At 46.9% G+C, this 16,262-nt stretch overlaps 11 protein-coding genes across 11 annotated transcripts; 5 read left to right on the top strand and 6 right to left on the bottom strand.

Annotated features, from left to right (window-relative positions):
- Positions 1-4: 4 nt before the first annotated feature.
- On the top strand, positions 5-1,264 carry EHEL_100980 (uncharacterized protein; the record flags this gene model as incomplete). The annotated part of the gene is made up of 1 exon (XM_003888123.1): positions 5-1,264. The coding sequence occupies one exon, from the start codon at positions 5-7 to the stop codon at positions 1,262-1,264; it is 1,260 nt and encodes a 419-aa protein (XP_003888172.1).
- A 30-nt stretch (positions 1,265-1,294) lies between these two features.
- Positions 1,295-1,795, top strand: EHEL_100970 (putative kinase; the record flags this gene model as incomplete). The annotated part of the gene is made up of 1 exon (XM_003888122.1): positions 1,295-1,795. One exon carries the CDS (start codon positions 1,295-1,297, stop codon positions 1,793-1,795), a length of 501 nt encoding a protein of 166 aa, XP_003888171.1.
- A 21-nt stretch (positions 1,796-1,816) lies between these two features.
- EHEL_100960 (uncharacterized protein) lies at positions 1,817-2,365 on the bottom strand (the record flags this gene model as incomplete). The annotated part of the gene is made up of 1 exon (XM_003888121.1): positions 1,817-2,365. The coding sequence occupies one exon, from the start codon at positions 2,363-2,365 to the stop codon at positions 1,817-1,819; it is 549 nt and encodes a 182-aa protein (XP_003888170.1).
- A 113-nt stretch (positions 2,366-2,478) lies between these two features.
- Positions 2,479-2,955, bottom strand: EHEL_100950 (ubiquitin-conjugating enzyme; the record flags this gene model as incomplete). Its single annotated transcript, XM_003888120.1, has 1 exon — positions 2,479-2,955. The coding sequence occupies one exon, from the start codon at positions 2,953-2,955 to the stop codon at positions 2,479-2,481; it is 477 nt and encodes a 158-aa protein (XP_003888169.1).
- A 107-nt stretch (positions 2,956-3,062) lies between these two features.
- Positions 3,063-4,637, bottom strand: EHEL_100940 (transcription initiation factor TFIID subunit TAF12; the record flags this gene model as incomplete). Its single annotated transcript, XM_003888119.1, has 1 exon — positions 3,063-4,637. The coding sequence occupies one exon, from the start codon at positions 4,635-4,637 to the stop codon at positions 3,063-3,065; it is 1,575 nt and encodes a 524-aa protein (XP_003888168.1).
- A 91-nt stretch (positions 4,638-4,728) lies between these two features.
- Positions 4,729-7,038, bottom strand: EHEL_100930 (ribonucleoside-diphosphate reductase; the record flags this gene model as incomplete). Its single annotated transcript, XM_003888118.1, has 1 exon — positions 4,729-7,038. One exon carries the CDS (start codon positions 7,036-7,038, stop codon positions 4,729-4,731), a length of 2,310 nt encoding a protein of 769 aa, XP_003888167.1.
- A 79-nt stretch (positions 7,039-7,117) lies between these two features.
- Positions 7,118-9,190, bottom strand: EHEL_100920 (long-chain acyl-CoA synthetase; the record flags this gene model as incomplete). The annotated part of the gene is made up of 1 exon (XM_003888117.1): positions 7,118-9,190. The coding sequence occupies one exon, from the start codon at positions 9,188-9,190 to the stop codon at positions 7,118-7,120; it is 2,073 nt and encodes a 690-aa protein (XP_003888166.1).
- Positions 9,191-9,335: 145 nt separating this feature from the next.
- On the top strand, positions 9,336-11,267 carry EHEL_100910 (putative RNA-processing beta-lactamase-fold exonuclease; the record flags this gene model as incomplete). The annotated part of the gene is made up of 1 exon (XM_003888116.1): positions 9,336-11,267. The coding sequence occupies one exon, from the start codon at positions 9,336-9,338 to the stop codon at positions 11,265-11,267; it is 1,932 nt and encodes a 643-aa protein (XP_003888165.1).
- A 77-nt stretch (positions 11,268-11,344) lies between these two features.
- On the top strand, positions 11,345-13,216 carry EHEL_100900 (long-chain acyl-CoA synthetase; the record flags this gene model as incomplete). The annotated part of the gene is made up of 1 exon (XM_003888115.2): positions 11,345-13,216. The coding sequence occupies one exon, from the start codon at positions 11,345-11,347 to the stop codon at positions 13,214-13,216; it is 1,872 nt and encodes a 623-aa protein (XP_003888164.2).
- Positions 13,217-13,325: 109 nt separating this feature from the next.
- EHEL_100890 (uncharacterized protein) lies at positions 13,326-14,231 on the bottom strand (the record flags this gene model as incomplete). Its single annotated transcript, XM_003888114.1, has 1 exon — positions 13,326-14,231. One exon carries the CDS (start codon positions 14,229-14,231, stop codon positions 13,326-13,328), a length of 906 nt encoding a protein of 301 aa, XP_003888163.1.
- A 168-nt stretch (positions 14,232-14,399) lies between these two features.
- EHEL_100880 (glycerol-3-phosphate dehydrogenase) lies at positions 14,400-16,241 on the top strand (the record flags this gene model as incomplete). The annotated part of the gene is made up of 1 exon (XM_003888113.2): positions 14,400-16,241. The coding sequence occupies one exon, from the start codon at positions 14,400-14,402 to the stop codon at positions 16,239-16,241; it is 1,842 nt and encodes a 613-aa protein (XP_003888162.2).
- Between the last annotated feature and the right edge of the window lie 21 nt (positions 16,242-16,262).

The following is a 16,262-nucleotide window of genomic DNA, read 5'->3' as shown; positions in this document are numbered from 1 at the left end:
CCTGATGTCGAGATTTTTTGAGTCGGTTGATGAAGAGAGGGAGGAAAGCAATAAGACCAAGGTAAAGGAAAAGGTGTATGAGGAGTCGGAGAGGCAGAGCAAGAAGGAGAAAAGACTCTATGATCTGCAGTGCAGGGTGATGGAGCTTGAGGAGGAAGAGAACCAGAAGGTTTTTGACAAGCAGCTGAAGAAGATGCTTGCCGATGTAAGGAAGGTAGAGAATCATTTTGGCAAAGACCTTCCTCCATTTTTGAAGAAGTTTTTGACGTCTCCAAAAGCATACACCAAATCGCACAGGAAGGCCATTGATGAATTGCTGTCGAAGTACGAGTCTAAGGAGGAGATCCAGATGAGCCAGGAGAGCAAGAAGGATGAGGAGGAGATATCCAGGGATCTAAGCAAGATACTGGTGATCAAGGATACTGAGATGCGGAAGAAAGAGCTGAGGGAGTTTAAGGACAGTACAAGGGATGTAGCAATGAAGGCCAAGGCCTTGATAACTCTCCTGTCAGTTTACGTGAAGTCTAAGGACGGAGTGGAAATTATGAAGACAATAAACGAGCTGCTTGATTGTCTGACAGATGGAGAGGAGAATGCGGCGAGAAGTGTTCTCCTGGAGAACATTGATTTCTATCTCGAAGCTCTATATGAAACTCTTGATTCTTCCAAGATTGCACCCTACGGCAACTTGCTTAAGAGGCTCTCAGCTATTGACAGAGAGGCTGTTGAGGGGAGAGTCCTGCAGTTTGAGTTTTTTAAGCTGGGAAGGGCAGTGGAAACTGCCCACCCCCTATTCAGGCTTCTTTATATTGATAGGGTTCGGGGATACAAGGAGTCAAGGGAGTACTACAAATCGATAGAAGGCACTGTTGGGGAAGGGAAGGTTGAGCAAGAAGTGCTGCAGGAGTTCGGGATGTCTTCTTTCAGGAACGGAGACTTCGAGATGTCTTTTAAGATTCTTTCGAAGTTCTCAGGAGTAAAAGGCTTCAGCCATGAGATTCCAATGAAGCTTCTATGTGTAATACTCAACGACAGGATCAAGGGAACGCCGATACATAACGAGTTCCTCGAAGGGTTCAAGGGCTTTGGAAGAAACAGGCTTTGCCTTCCATCTGGAGACAGTGTGTTTGAGGTGTATAGATCTTTCTATCTCTTGAACATGCTTGATGCGAAGGGAGCCGGAAATATAGTGAGAAGGTTCTGCGAGGGGTTTGAAGAGGAGATCTGGTTCAAGGATTTTGTAGAATCAAGGATTAAAGGCTGAATTTATTTGATCGTCTCTAGACACCTCTTAATGAAGATTCTGGTTACTGGGACACCCGGCGTTGGAAAGACAACGTTTTCGTCGTGCATATCAGAGAGATTCAAGATTCCGCACATCGAGATGAGCAAGTACATAGAAGAAAACAACCTGTATGAGGAGTACAGCGAAGTATACAAGTCACTTCTGTTCGATGACGAGGTTGTGAGAGAGTCTCTAGAAAAAAATGTTTTTGGGAAGGAGGCGTATGTCATCGACACCCATAGCTGTACAGTGGTGGAGAAAACGACCTTTGACCTGATATTTTTGCTGACTGCACCTGTTGAGGTTCTCTACAGAAGGCTCAAGGAGAGGGGATACGACGAGGGCAAGATCAAGGAGAATGTGGAGTGTGAGATATTTGGGGTTGTAAGGGAGGAACTGGAGGACATCTTTGGAGAAGGATACTACACTGTTGGAGAAGAGGAAGGAGGAATCACACTTGAAGAGGCGATGAAGATTATTGGAGAGAAGATAAACGAAAGATCTAAATAAATGTTTGCATGGGCCGATTTATTAAATGATGCGCACAAGCCCGCTTCCAATCAAATGGGAAACAATGCTTTTCTTAATGAAATATATTCTGTCTTTTTTGAGCTCTATAAGGTTTCCTTCGTCCATCACTATTCCGCAATCTTCCAGCGTGACTATTTGCACGAAGAACTGTATCGGAGGCATTTCCATTGCGAAATCGATATGTCTGAAAGGCTCGAGGTACTCTCTAAGAATCCCATGGTATCTCTCCATGTATTCCTCCTCCTCGGAGGAAAGAGTGCCAGAGGTTTTCTTAGAAGAGAAGAAGTCCTCGAAAAGACATAGGGACCGGTGGAGCTTGTAGCTCCTGAGTATCCTTTCGTTTCGCTCCTTGAAGTATTTTATCATGACATAGTTCACAGAAAGCTCCTCGGATATTCCTTCTCCAGCTAGTCTTCTGACCTCCTCCATTTTTGAGTCCAGATACCCGTTCTCGCCTTGCAATGCCTTCACCTCCGCGTGCCTGTAAGGCTTGAGGAAACTCGACTTGAGATCCTCGAGGAGATATGACCCTGCCTCTCCGAAAATCATAGGGACGTTTTCAGGCAAAGATTTCTCCCCTTTCAATATAAGCACAAAGACGTACATGGAAGTAACCAGAACAATTTAATATAACAGAGCCATCTGTTCTATTAGGAACCCTCCTACTCCTCAGACTTGTGCTTGGAGGCATGAAGCCGTACCCACTCCTTGGCCTTCCTGTTATACTCTGCTCTGTTGTTTCGGTACAAATCTGCAGCTTCCTTGTTCAGAGGATCATCAGAGTTTGGATCTTGTAATAATGAAACTATGGACAAAAGGATCTTATCTATTGTTAGAGCCGGACTCCATTGATCTTTCAGGATATCCAGGCATATGTTCTTCTCAAATATGTTGCAATGGAATATCCTTGTCTTGAACGTCACCTTCGGTGGGCTGAATGGATAGAATGGGGGAAAGACTATCAGAAGCTCAAATATCCCGTCCTCGTATACAGACCCCGGCGGCCCAGTAATCACCGCAATCCACTTGTCTAGTTCGTTGGGGCTTATTGGGCTTGCACTGCATCCCGGTGGAGGGTCTTTTGCCATCGTCTCCATCTCAATTGCTAGCCTGCTATTCTTACCATTAGTTGTTGCCATCTTCTAAAATAGGGGGCTAAAACTTTTTGCAAACAAAATATACCCCTGCCCAGGGTAAACATCTCTCCGGCTCCGGCTCTTTTCCCCACTTTATTCTCCATCCATATCTACCTCTTTTCTTTGCTCTCGGTGGACACATTCTTTAGATCCTCATCATCTTCAGGAACCTCGATTCCGACTTCTGTCTTCAGCGCTAACTTGACATCACACAACTCGACAACGTCCTTCTTCCTGTGGTAGGCCAATGCACACGACATGTGGATGATATGGTCAACAAACCCATCGCAAAGCTCATAGATAAATGCCTTTACATCTTTGTCGATATCCTTACATCCAATTAACTCCTCTATTGTTTTCACATCGGAGCCTGCATTTCTATTTACATTACAGAGCTCGCCATTGGGGTCTCTCCCGTTGTTATTCTGCAAATCTTTTGGAAGCTCTATTTCGTTCTTTTCAATCCCATCACATCCCTGCTCTTTCTCTGGCCCTAGAAGTATATCCAGCCGCCAGAGGTCTTCCAGATTACAAGAATACATCTCACCTTTCTCCAGGCAGTCAGATCCCACCATTATCTCATCCAAGATCCTATCCTCAGGAACTTTTTCTACTGCTTCTCTCCCAACCTCCCCTCTATTCGTAGGGCTTTGGGGATGTTGTGCAGAACACCTCCTTTTTCCAGGCACCTCAGGATATAGCGAACACGTTGTTGCAAAGCTATTTCCTCTACATACTTCTGGCGCTATACCGTTTATATAGCTCAGATTCCCTGGAGAAACTGTGTGGTGCGACATCATGGCCTCTTCCTTCTTCCTACTTGTGCTATACAATTGGCCTCCCCCAACCCAATTCGTTGGCTGTCTCGCTCCACTCACTCCTCTTTCATCCGAGATATATGAAAACCCTGTCTTGGGAGACACAACCGTCTTTCCCGCCACTCTGTATCTTTCTCCAAACCTATTTCTTTCGCATCCACTGGGAAATCCACCGTACATGCCATAAACGTTACCCTCCTCCATGCCAAGCCCCACGTGTTGCCCATTGTCCCTCAATCTCGGCTCCATATACATCCCATAGCCGCCGTAAACTCCATTGAAGCCTCGGTACTCCACTCCATGAGGCTGGACCCCATGAAATCCCCCAACGCCTTCGCTCTGTCTAGGAAAAGGCATGGGATTCCATAAGGATGCCCTTTCCTGGCCTCTTATAATCGGCTGTCCCATAGGCCCCATCCATATAGGCATTCCTTGCTCCATAGGTACTCCCCACCTTCCATCAGGAATCACGCCCGGCATATATAGTGGCCCTCCTCCAGGCATCCCATAGTTCACGGCAACTCTGTCATTCATTCTGTTCCAGTCCATAGGCATCCCCACAGAAAATCCCATCCTAGCCCTCTCCTCCGTACCCAGTCCTTCCTTCGACGAAAGCATCACCGCCTCAGTCCTGGCTTTGACAAAATCGTCTATGGAAAATATCCCAACACTATTCTTCCTTGGCCTAATAAACCTAGAGTGCATTTTGAAAAAATGCGTCAGCCTCAATCTATTCTCCTCGTACTCCTGCACCATTTCCTTGCTTACATTCTTGTTATCAACAACCCTCCTCTTACTCTTCTTATGCTGCTTCACTAAGTTATCAAAAATCGCCTTCAATCTCTCTCCTTCCTTAAAAAAATTCATATATGGGTTGATCAGAGCTTCGTAATACATCTGCTAAAGACATAATCACCGCCCATCCATGTTAAAGCTAAATCAAGACAATAACGTTTAATCAAGAAGAGCACATCGAGCAAGGCTCATCGGCATCGTAGTTCATGGAGGATAGCGTTTTCTCTGCAAGCTTCTTGTCCACCGTAAACTTGATTGCCGACGTTATGGGCCTTGTCCTCAGATAGTACATCCCAGTCTTCAGTCCGCAGTGGTATCCATAAAAATGCATCGAGGTAAGCTGAGAGTATGTCGGCTTTGCTATAAATATATTCAGAGACTGAGATTGGTCGATAAACGCCTGTCTATCTGCTGCCAGATCTATCACAGACTTCATCTTTATTTCCCAGACAGTCTTATAGATTTCTCTAATCTTCGATGGAATCGAAGTGATATTCTGGATCGACCCTTCGTTCTCGACAATCAGGTTCTTCATTTCATAGGACCACAACCCTAGCTTCACAAGATCGTCAATTAGATATTGATTGACAATCTGGAACTCTCCTGCATGCGTTCTCCTTGTGTATATATTCGATGCATACGGCTCAAACGCCTCGTTGTTTCCAAATATCTGCGAGGTCCCAGAAGTTGGCATCAGTGCAATCAGAAGGCTGTTCCTCGTCCCATACCTTTTGATTCTTTCTCGAAGCCCCTCCCAATCCCATTTGTTAGATGCCTTCTTTCCAGCTAACTCAAAGTGGAAAATCCCTTTGCTTATCGACGATCCCTCGTAAGACTCAAATGGCCCTTCGGCTTCAGCCAGCTCACATGACGCTTCCAGTGCAGAGTAGTACATGGCCTCGAAAATTTCCTTGTTCAGCTTCCTTGCCTCATCACTTTCAAACGGAAATCTCAAAATCGCAAACAGGTCCGCTAGCCCTTGCACCCCTATCCCAATGGGTCTGTGCCTCATGTTTGATGTCTTTGCCTCCTCAATAGGATAGTAGCTCCAATCTATCACCCTATTCAGATTTATCGTTATTATCCGAACTATGCTCCTAAAAGACTCAAAGTCAAACACCCCATTCTTAACAAACTTGGGAAGGGAAATAGATGCAAGATTACACACAGAAGTCTCATCTCCTGAGGAATACTCAACTATCTCTGCACAAAGGTTCGACGACTTGATAGTCCCAAGATGTTGCATATTGCTGAGCCTATTGCATGCATCCTTGTAGCACATATATGGCGTCCCAGTCTCAATTTGCGCCTCTATTATAGCCTTCCACAGCTTCTGCGCCGGGACCACAGTCCTGCTGATGGTCTTTTCATATTTGCAATACAGTGCATTGAACTCCTCTCCCCACACCTCATCTAGCCCAACAGCCTGGCTCGGGCAGAACAGGGACCATTCCTCGTTGTTCTTGACCCTTTCCATAAACAGGTCATTGACCCACAGAGCAATAAACATGTCTCTTGCACGGAGATCTTCAGGCCCTGTGTTCTTTCTTATGTCCAAGAAGTCAAATATCTCCATATGCCACGGTTCAAGATAAATCGCTATCGACCCAGGCCTTCTCTCAGCCCCTTGGTTGATGTATCTCTTCGTTGCATTGAAAACTTGGATTAGTGGGACAATTCCGTTGCTTCTTCCCCCAGTGTTCTTTAGAGGGGACCCCTTCGACCTGATGCTATGGAGATTGAGTCCTATCCCTCCAGAGTACTTCGTTATAATCGCCGCTTGGTTCACCATGTGATACACACCCTCAATAGAGTCTTCCTTCGGCGATATAAGAAAGCAGCTTGCAAGCTGAGGATTCTTGAGGCATGAGTTGTAAAGAGTTGGCGTTGCATGTGTAAAGTAGTGCTCCGAAAGCATGTCATAGGTCTCCTTCACCCTCTCGAAGTCAGTCTTGTGGATCTGCAGAGCTGTTCTCATAAACACATCCTGGGGTCTCTCAACAATCTCGTCTCCCACCCTTATAAGATAGGACTTCATTAAGGTAAGTATTCCAAAATAACTGAACAGAAAATCGTTCTCGTAGTTTATCATGGCGTCAATGGTCTCCTTATTCTCCAGTATTATTTCATACATCTCTTCGGAAATCGTCCCTCGGTGCTTTTGTATGTACTTGATTTTCTCACTGAAGGAATCCATCGTGACCTCGTGGATGTACGAAACAACAATTCTCGACGAAATTCGCCCATACTCAGGATGCTTGGTAATCATGGATGCAGCCGTCTCACTGCAGTAGTCCATAACTTCCTTTCTGGTCATGTCTTCGCACCACCCAGAGATTATTTTGTCCATCAGCTCGTTAACATCCACATGTTTCAGATCAAGTATTCTAGCATACTCCTCTATTTGCCCCCTAACACCTTCTATTCCAAGCTTTTCAGTTCTGATCCTCTTGGTATTCAAAGAATTTTCCATTTCAGGGTTTGAAAGGTTAGCAAAAATTATGAAGACCAATAGTGGTTGAGTATAGATGGTGAAAGCTTTTCAAACACGGTCATTTAATTCCAAGTGCCTTGTTAATCTCTTTCTCAAAGAACTTCTCAATAACAGGCCTCCTCTTCTTCCCGGTCGGCGTAACAAACTCCCCAGAACAGAGGGCCTCAAGCCCCTGCCGCACAACAATAACACGCCACGGAATCTCAAGCTTCGTTATCTTCTTCTGCTTAAACAGCCTCTCCCCAGTTGAAAGAACATGCTGGAAAATCTCCTTGTCGCTCTTCTGCGTCCCAGGACACACAGCAATCGCAACAATCTTGTCACTGTCAGACCTCCGCGGAATGCACATGTCCTGCACAACCTCGCCGTCGCTGTAAAGCACCTCAAGCTTCTCGGGGTCAATGTACTCCCCCTGAGACGTCTTGAACCCGTCCTTCACACGCCCAATCACAGAAAACATCCCAGTCCTCGTGTCAAACATCCCAATGTCCCCAGTCCGGAGCCATCCGTCAGAAGTAAACAGCTCGCGCGTCTCCTCAGGCCTCTTGAAGTACCCCTGCGTCACATTGTCGCCCCGAAGCAGAATCTCCCCAACCCTGCACGACGGATACCGCCGCACATACTCAGACCTCAGCTCGTCGCTTATCTCCCCAAGCTTCACCTCGTTCGACGGAAACGGAATCCCAACATTGTCGTACACCTGGTTGTCGAGAGGCTGCACAATCCCCGCACCAACATTCTCAGTCTGCCCATACCCTTGGAAAATCCTGCACGAAAGCACAGCCTGCATGTACACCAGGACATCCTTCTTCAGAGGCGCAGACCCACACAGAATCTTCTCAATCCTCCCCCCAAACTCCCTCGATATCCGGTTGAACACAAGCCAGTCAAGGAACCGGTTCTTCAGCTCCCCCTTCACAGCTACACCCCACATCTTGTACCAGAGCGCCGCACGGAAAACCCCCCGCACAAAAATGTTCTTCTGCCGCACATTCTCCTCAATCTTCTCCTTAAATAGGTTCAGCACACGCGGAACAGAAATAATAAACGTCGGCTTCGCAACAAGGTAGTCCTCCTTGATCTCCCGAGGATTCCCCCGGTAGAACACTATCTTGCATCCATACGCCATCGAAATGTTGATGCATATCCTCTCCATCACATGTGCCAGAGGCAGGTACGACAGGTACACATCGTCCCGCGAAAGACGCACCATCTCCCCCTCGTTGGATCCGCGGAATATCCCTGCAACACCAGAAATAAAGTTCTTGTGCGTCAGCATCACTCCCTTCGGCTTCCCAGACGTCCCGCTCGTGTAGCATATCGTCGCAAGGTCGTCCCCGCTTGGATACCGGGTGCCGTCCACATCCACGTCAGTAGACACAACATCCCAAAAGTACTCCACCCGGACACCGACATTCTCAAGCATCTCCTTGACATTCTCGTCACGGTCCATCAGAATCACACACGAAAGCTTCCCCCTGCTCTCAAGAACACTCTCAAGCAGCAGCTTGGCCTTGTCCGCAGACGCAATACACACCTTCATCTCAGTCTCCTCAAGAATCAGCTGCACATTCTCGGGCGAAAACGTCGAGTACAGCGGGACATTCGTGCACCCGCACATGTACGACGCCATCTCCGCAACAATCCACTCGTACCTGTTCACAGAGTAGATTCCGACAATGTCCTTTGGCTCTGTCATCTTGCTGAGGAAGCTTGCAATGCCCTTGACATCTCTCAGGGTCTCGCTTGCAGACTTGTACACAACCTCTCCGCCGGATATTGTCCCAAAGAGGGGGTCGCTGCCCGCTGTGCTGCACCTGGTGAGGAAGATCTCCAAGACTGTCTTCGACCCGTCTGGTGCACACACAACACCCTGCTGGAAGTTGACGTGCTGCACAGACCCATCGTCCATAACTCTGATTCTCCCCATTATATCCCTGAGATTAGAAACAATAGCACTTTCATTGCTACCTGGGCTGCCTGCCTTCATAGAACCTTTCGGAGCATCAGGTACAAAACCCTTAATGCCCTTGCCATTAGTTACTTGAGCATAATCTGCGAACACAAGACTACTAAGTATCACAACACTGGCAAAAAACGATTTAACTGCAGTAAACCTAATCCCTCCCATTGCACCTTAGTCTATCCATTATTATATATTTTCAAATTATCCATATTTGGCATCTGCTCATTAATACTAGGTGGTTTTTTATGTTCGTCTTCGCCAAAAAGAAGAAGCGGCTGCATGAAATTCAATCTACTTCTGCTCCCCTAGAATGTTCTCCAATGAGAAGATAAAGATAATGCCTCTTGGGGCAGGAAATGAAGTTGGAAGGTCGTGTGTTATTGTTGAATGCGGGGGTAGGACTATAATGCTGGACTGCGGGGTACATCCTGCATATACCGGGGTGGCATCTCTTCCCTTTTTGGATCTTGTGGACCTCTCGAAGATCGATGCTATATTTATCACACACTTCCATCTCGACCATGCTGCTGCTCTACCATTTCTAACAGAAAAAACAAGCTTCAAAGGAAAGGTCTATATGACACATCCTACAAAGGCCATTCTTAAATGGCTTCTGAACGATTACATCAGGCTTATAAATGCAGCATCGGATGCAGACTTCTACACGGAAACCGATCTGGTCAAGTGTTACGATAGAATCATACCGATTGATTACCATCAAGAGGTTAATGTGAAAGGGATTAAAGTCAAGGCGCTGAATGCAGGGCATGTACTGGGGGCAGCAATGTTTCTGATTGAAATAGAGAAAAGCAAGGTTCTTTACACAGGAGACTTCAGCAGAGAAGAGGACAGGCACCTCAAAGCGGCCGAGTCACCTGGATGCAAAATAGACGCACTGATAACAGAATCCACATACGGAGTGCAATGCCACCTTCCAAGGGCTGAAAGAGAAGGAAGGTTTACAAGTATTGTCCAGAATGTTGTTCAGAGGGGTGGAAGGTGCCTGCTTCCTGTGTTTGCCCTTGGAAGAGCACAGGAGCTGCTTCTTATTCTTGAAGAGCATTGGGGCTCGAATGCTTCGTTGCAGAAGATTCCCATCTACTATGCATCTGCACTGGCAAAGAGGTGTATGGGGGTATACCAGACATACATAGGGATGATGAACGAGAGAATCCAGAAGCTGAGCCTTGTCAGGAATCCTTTTGCGTTTAAGTATGTCAAGAATCTTAAGGGCATAGACTCGTTTGACGACGAGGGGCCATGTGTGATAATGGCTAGTCCTGGGATGCTTCAAAGTGGGCTTTCAAGGGATCTTTTTGAGCGGTGGTGCTCTGACAGCAGGAATGCGGTGATAATACCTGGCTATTGTGTGGATGGAACACTTGCAAAGGAAATACTCAGCGAGCCGAAGGAGATAGAGGCGCTGAATGGAAAGAAGCTTCGGCTCAATATGTCTGTAGAATATATCTCGTTCAGTGCACATGTGGACTTCACGCAGAACAGCCAGTTTATTGAGGAGTGCCAGCCGAAGCATCTCTTTTTTGTGCATGGAGAGATGAATGAGATGCAAAGGCTTAGGAATGTTATTCAGCAAAGAAATGAGAAGAAGGGGGTTGAGATGGTGCTTTATACCCTCCGGAATGGGGAGGAGGCGGAGTTTGATCTTGTCAAGGACAATGAGGCGAAGATATTTACCAATGTTGAAGGAGAGTTTGAGGGGATTATCATAGGGACGGAGGACGACATAAGGATTTACAAGAGAGATGAGCTGGTTGAGGCCAAATACAAGGAGATGTGCATATATGAAAGGCAAAGGATACCGTACAATTCCACGGCGATGCTGCTGAAGCAAGTTCTTATGGATGGGTTTTCTGAACTTGTCGAGGTTGATTCTGGGTTTATGATAGGTAATGTCCATGTTAGGCTGGATGGACAAGAGGTTGTGCTTGAATGGAAGAGCAACTATGCAGACGATGTCCTGGCGATATCGATAAGCAGGATGATATCTGGGATTGGGTTGAAGACAAAGAGTGTTAAGCTGAGCAAGATGGGAAAGGATGAGCTTTTGATTAGTGTTCTAAAGAATTACTTTGTGATTGAGAAGGATGAGGGTGTTATAAGAGTTAAGAACGGGTGCAGAGAGGCATGTATTAGTGCTGAAGGAGCGACAGGCGACTCTTCTATAGTCGACAGAATAAATGAATGCATGCGAAAGATAGAGGTGATATATTCGGAAGTCTAAGGTTGAATGAAGCTGTTTGTGAGGTGTTTTCGATAGGATATTTTATTAAAATCTTAATTTCAATCCCTAGGGATATAATGGGGAGAATCAGAGTTATGGACGATGGGTCTGTGCAGCACGTCAACTTCCAGCAGGGTGTTGTGTGTGCACCAGACGGGTCGAAGACAGTCTTGGAGATCTTCCTCACCAGGTGCAGCACAGCGGGCAGCGACCCCCTCTTTGGGACAATATCCGGCGGAGAGGTTGTGTACAAGTCTGCAAGCGAGACCCTGAGAGATGTCAAGGGCATTGCAAGCTTCCTCAGCAAGATGACAGAGCCAAAGGACATTGTCGGAATCTACTCTGTGAACAGGTACGAGTGGATTGTTGCGGAGATGGCGTCGTACATGTGCGGGTGCACGAATGTCCCGCTGTACTCGACGTTTTCGCCCGAGAATGTGCAGCTGATTCTTGAGGAGACTGAGATGAAGGTGTGTATTGCGTCTGCGGACAAGGCCAAGCTGCTGCTTGAGAGTGTTCTTGAGAGCAGGGGGAAGCTTTCGTGTGTGATTCTGATGGACCGTGACGAGAATGTCAAGGAGATGCTTGAGAATGTCGGTGTCCGGGTGGAGTACTTTTGGGATGTTGTGTCTACTGACGTGGATGTGGACGGCACCCGGTATCCAAGCGGGGACGACCTTGCGACGATATGCTACACGAGCGGGACGTCTGGGAAGCCGAAGGGAGTGATGCTGACGCACAAGAACTTTATTTCTGGTGTTGCAGGGATATTCCGCGGATCCAACGAGGGGGAGATGGTGCGTCTTTCGCGGGACGATGTGTACCTGTCGTACCTGCCTCTGGCACATGTGATGGAGAGGATATGCATCAACATTTCGATGGCGTATGGATGCAAGATAGTGTTCTACCGGGGGAATCCTCGGGAGATCAAGGAGGACTACCTTGTTGCGAAGCCGACGTTTATTATTTCTGTTCCGCGTGTGCTGAACCTATTTAAGGAGAAGATTGAGGAGAATGTGCGGCAGAAGAACATTTTTGTGCGGGGGGTTTTCCGTGCGGCGCTCTGGTACAAGATGTGGGGTGTAGCTGTGAAGGGGGAGCTGAAGAACCGGTTCCTTGACTGGCTTGTGTTCAACCGGATATCGAGGGAGTTTGGGGGGAGGATTGAGAAGATTCTGTGTGGGTCTGCGCCTCTGAAGAAGGATGTCCTGGTGTACATGCAGGCTGTGCTTTCGTGCAGGATTTTCCAAGGGTATGGGCAGACTGAGAATGTTGGTGCGGGGATTGTGCAGCCTCTCGACAACCACGTGTACGACAATGTTGGGATTCCGTTTCCGTCGAACGAGGTGAAGCTTGGGGAGATAAGCGACGAGCTGAGGTCTGAGTATGTGCGGCGGTATCCGTCGTGCAGGGTTGGGGAGATTCTGCTTCGGGGCGACAATGTGACGCAGGGGTACTTCAAGAGGCCTGAGGAGACGCGCGAGCTGTTTACTTCTGACGGATGGCTCCGGACTGGGGACATTGGGATGTTTGACACGAGGACTGGGATGTTTTCTGTGATTGGGCGTGTGAAGGACGGGTTCAAGACGTCTCAGGGGGAGTACATTGACCCCGAGAAGCTTGAGGTGCTTTACAGCGACGGCGAGGTTGTGCAGGACATGTGCATTCCGCGGAGGTCTGACAGTGACAAGATTGTTGCGATTGCTGTGTGTCCTGGGACGCAGAAGAGCGACAAGGAGATTTTCCAGCATGTTCTTTCAACTGGGGAGAGGCTGTTTAAGCAGAAGAAGATAACGAAGCTTGAGATTCCGTGGCGTGTTATTGTTGTGCGGCAGGGGCTTGAGGCCCTCTGTTCTGGGGAGTTTGTTACGCCGACCGGGAAGAAGAGGAGGCCTGTTATTGAGAAGTTCTTTGAGAAAGAGATTAACAAGGCACTTGGAATTAAATGACCGTGTTTGAAAAGCTTTCACCATCTATACTCAACCACTATTGGTCTTCATAATCCGTAAACTCGTTTTCTTCATTAATAAAAATCAGGCAAGTGCTAGAAAAAAGACTTTATTCTCTCCTTGTTATTTTATACACAACAATCGCAGTGACTATGCTAATCACACTCCCTATCGCCACAATCTTCCTTTTCGAAAACCCAGGCCCTTTTCTTCCAATTCTCTTCTTCGCCTCAACAAACTCCTCTTCAAGCTTTACCACTTTTGTGAATAAGTCATCGTCAATATTCTCTACAAGCTTATTGTTGGCAATCTTACCATAGAACAATACCAAGAGGATAAATGGGCAAGTATTAGGACACGAAAGAATTATTCCAAACACCCTGTGAACATCCTCTGTTTTTGAAAGGTTCCTCAGGAAGAACGTCAGGATCGACCCCATGAACTTATAGCTTTCTAGCTCGGGAATCTTTATTCCTCTCTTCTTCATTATCTCCACAAATATCCCCATGTTCTCCTTATACATCTTGAAATCGTCGGCAACAAGCGGCTCCAGCTTCTTCCTAAACACGTTTGTGAGCACAACACCAACCTTGGCTATCACGTCCTTGTGCCTCGAAACAAATCTCTTAAGCTCTGCATTTTCTTCCTCAGATACCTCAATAAAATTCTCAGAGGCATCTTCTTCCGAAGACTCTAAAGATTCTCCTCCAATAATCTCCTTGGCTATTTCCTCCTCAACAATCTCCTGCAGATAGTAGAGAACAAACACAGATGCAACCTCACTCATGCCCTGTGTGTATCTGATTGGGATCTTATCAAGCTCCACAAAAAGCAACTTCTTCAGAAACTTGGCCGCCTTGTGATTCTTCTTGTCCATGCCCAGCAGCTCAGTGCGTCTCACATCGTTTTCTATCACTCTCCTCTCGTTGTAGTCTCTCTCCACACTCACGTACTCCTCTCCCTCTGCTTTCTTCTCGAACGACTGCAGTATGTCAGCAAACCCAGCTCCCTCCATCTGTAAAGGCCTCAGGAATTTTTTTATTTGCAGTAAAAGGGTTCGAGACCAATAGGATGTGCAGCTATCAACTAAATTACAGAATCCCTATTCGGTCTATTTGTCTGCTGGCTGTCAACTAGCAATTGGACATAGCAAGTATAAGAAGTATGGAGGGAAAACATTGCCATGCTGGTTGCACTGGTGTTTTTGTTCCTTTCTGTAGTTATGGCTTCCCGGTATCTCTACAAAAAGATATTCGTGATGGGAAGGCTCAAGCACATCAAGAAGCCCTCTGAGGATTGGGAGGCACCTTCTAGGAAGGCTATGATGGAGAGGCTTGAATCCGAAGTGTTCGACTTGGTGATAGTTGGTGGGGGAAGCACGGGCGCGGGGTGTGCGCTCGATGCTGCAACAAGGGGACTGAATGTAGCATTGGTGGAGGCCCTTGACTTTGGGTCAGGAACCAGCTCAAAATCAACCAAGCTTGTGCACGGCGGGGTAAGGTACCTTGCAAGTGCTGTTAGCAACCTGGACTTGTCACAATACAGGCTGGTATGGCAAGCACTGGATGAGAGAAGTACGATGTTCAAGATATCTCCGTACCTTACAAACAGCATTAAGATACTGGTTCCCATATACAGCAAGATTCTCGTTCCCTACTTCTACCTTGGACTGAAGCTTTATGATTGGATTTCTGGACTGAAGTCATTAGGGAAAAGCTATTTCATTAGTAGAAAGGAGGCTATAGATGCATTCCCTCATGTCAACAAGAAAAACCTTTGCGGGGCGATGGTTTATTTTGATGGGCAGCAAGACGATGTCCGAAACAATGTGATGCTGGTGATGACTGCTGTCTACCATGGGGCTGTAGCTGTGAATTACCTATCTGCAAAGTCTTTAGTGATGAAAGAGGGGAAGATTGCCGGGGTCCGATGCAAAGACTTGATTTCGGGGTCCGAAGTTGAGATCAGGAGTGCGGGTGTCATAAACAGCACAGGAAACTTTGCAGACGACCTGAGGAGAATGAACGATGGAGATGCAAGGGAGATCATGGTCCAAAGCTCTGGAACACACATTGTCATCCCAAAGGAGTATGCTCCTAAGGAGATGGGGTTTCTGGATCCTCTTACGGGCGATAACAGAATAGCTTTCTTCATGCCATGGATGGGAAAGACACTTGTAGGGTCTACCGACATCAAGGCAAAGAACGAGGCGTCTCCCTCTCCAACGAAGGAGGATCTGGAGTTCCTGATTCACGAGGTCAGGGCCTACACGTCTCAGAATCCAAAGCTAACGAAAGACGAAGTCTCGGCAATATGGACTGGAATAAGGCCTCTTGTCAAGGACATCGAGGTTTCCGAAACAAGCTCGATTGTCAGAAAGCATTTTGTGCAGGTTGAGAAGAATGGACTCCTGACAGTCACTGGAGGCAAGTGGACGATATACAGAAAGATAGCGGAGGATGCCATAGATTTGGCTGTCAGTGCGTTTTACTTGAAGCCGAAGGGGCCATGCGTGACGAAGTATGTGCAGATACTCGGGGCTGATGAGTACAGCGAAGACACTTGGATCTGTGTGCAAAAGAAGTTGAATGTGACAAAGGATGTTGCAAAAAGGCTTGTAAGATTCTATGGAACTGGTGCCTTAAGGCTTGCGAACTACATTAAAAAAGGCAAGAAGAGCCTTCTGTCGGAGAAGTATTCCTACTTCTGTGAGGAGGTGGAGTACTGCATAGACAATGAAATGGCTGTCAGGATATGCGATGTGCTCTGCAACAGGCTGATGATTGGGCTGGTGGACGTGAAGGAGGCCTATGGATGCATTAGGAAAGTTCTTGAGATTTTCAAGAGAAAGCATCGATGGGATGCAGACAGATGCAACGACGAAGAGATAAATGCGATAAGGATGCTCAATACATATGGACTAAAGATCTTGAGAGAAGATATTCAGGACGAGTCTTCCCTGGAGGCTGGATGCCCTGGAGAGGAGGAGCATAGGAGTGGGAACAAATCTTTGATCACAAAATAAATTCATCGATTTTAATTCAGC

The sequence above is a fragment of the Encephalitozoon hellem genome, chromosome X (assembly GCF_000277815.2).
Source record: "Encephalitozoon hellem ATCC 50504 chromosome X, complete sequence".
NCBI lineage: Eukaryota > Fungi > Microsporidia > Unikaryonidae > Encephalitozoon > Encephalitozoon hellem.
Note: the sequence above shows the minus strand (reverse complement) of the source record. Positions and strands in the feature narration are given on the sequence as shown.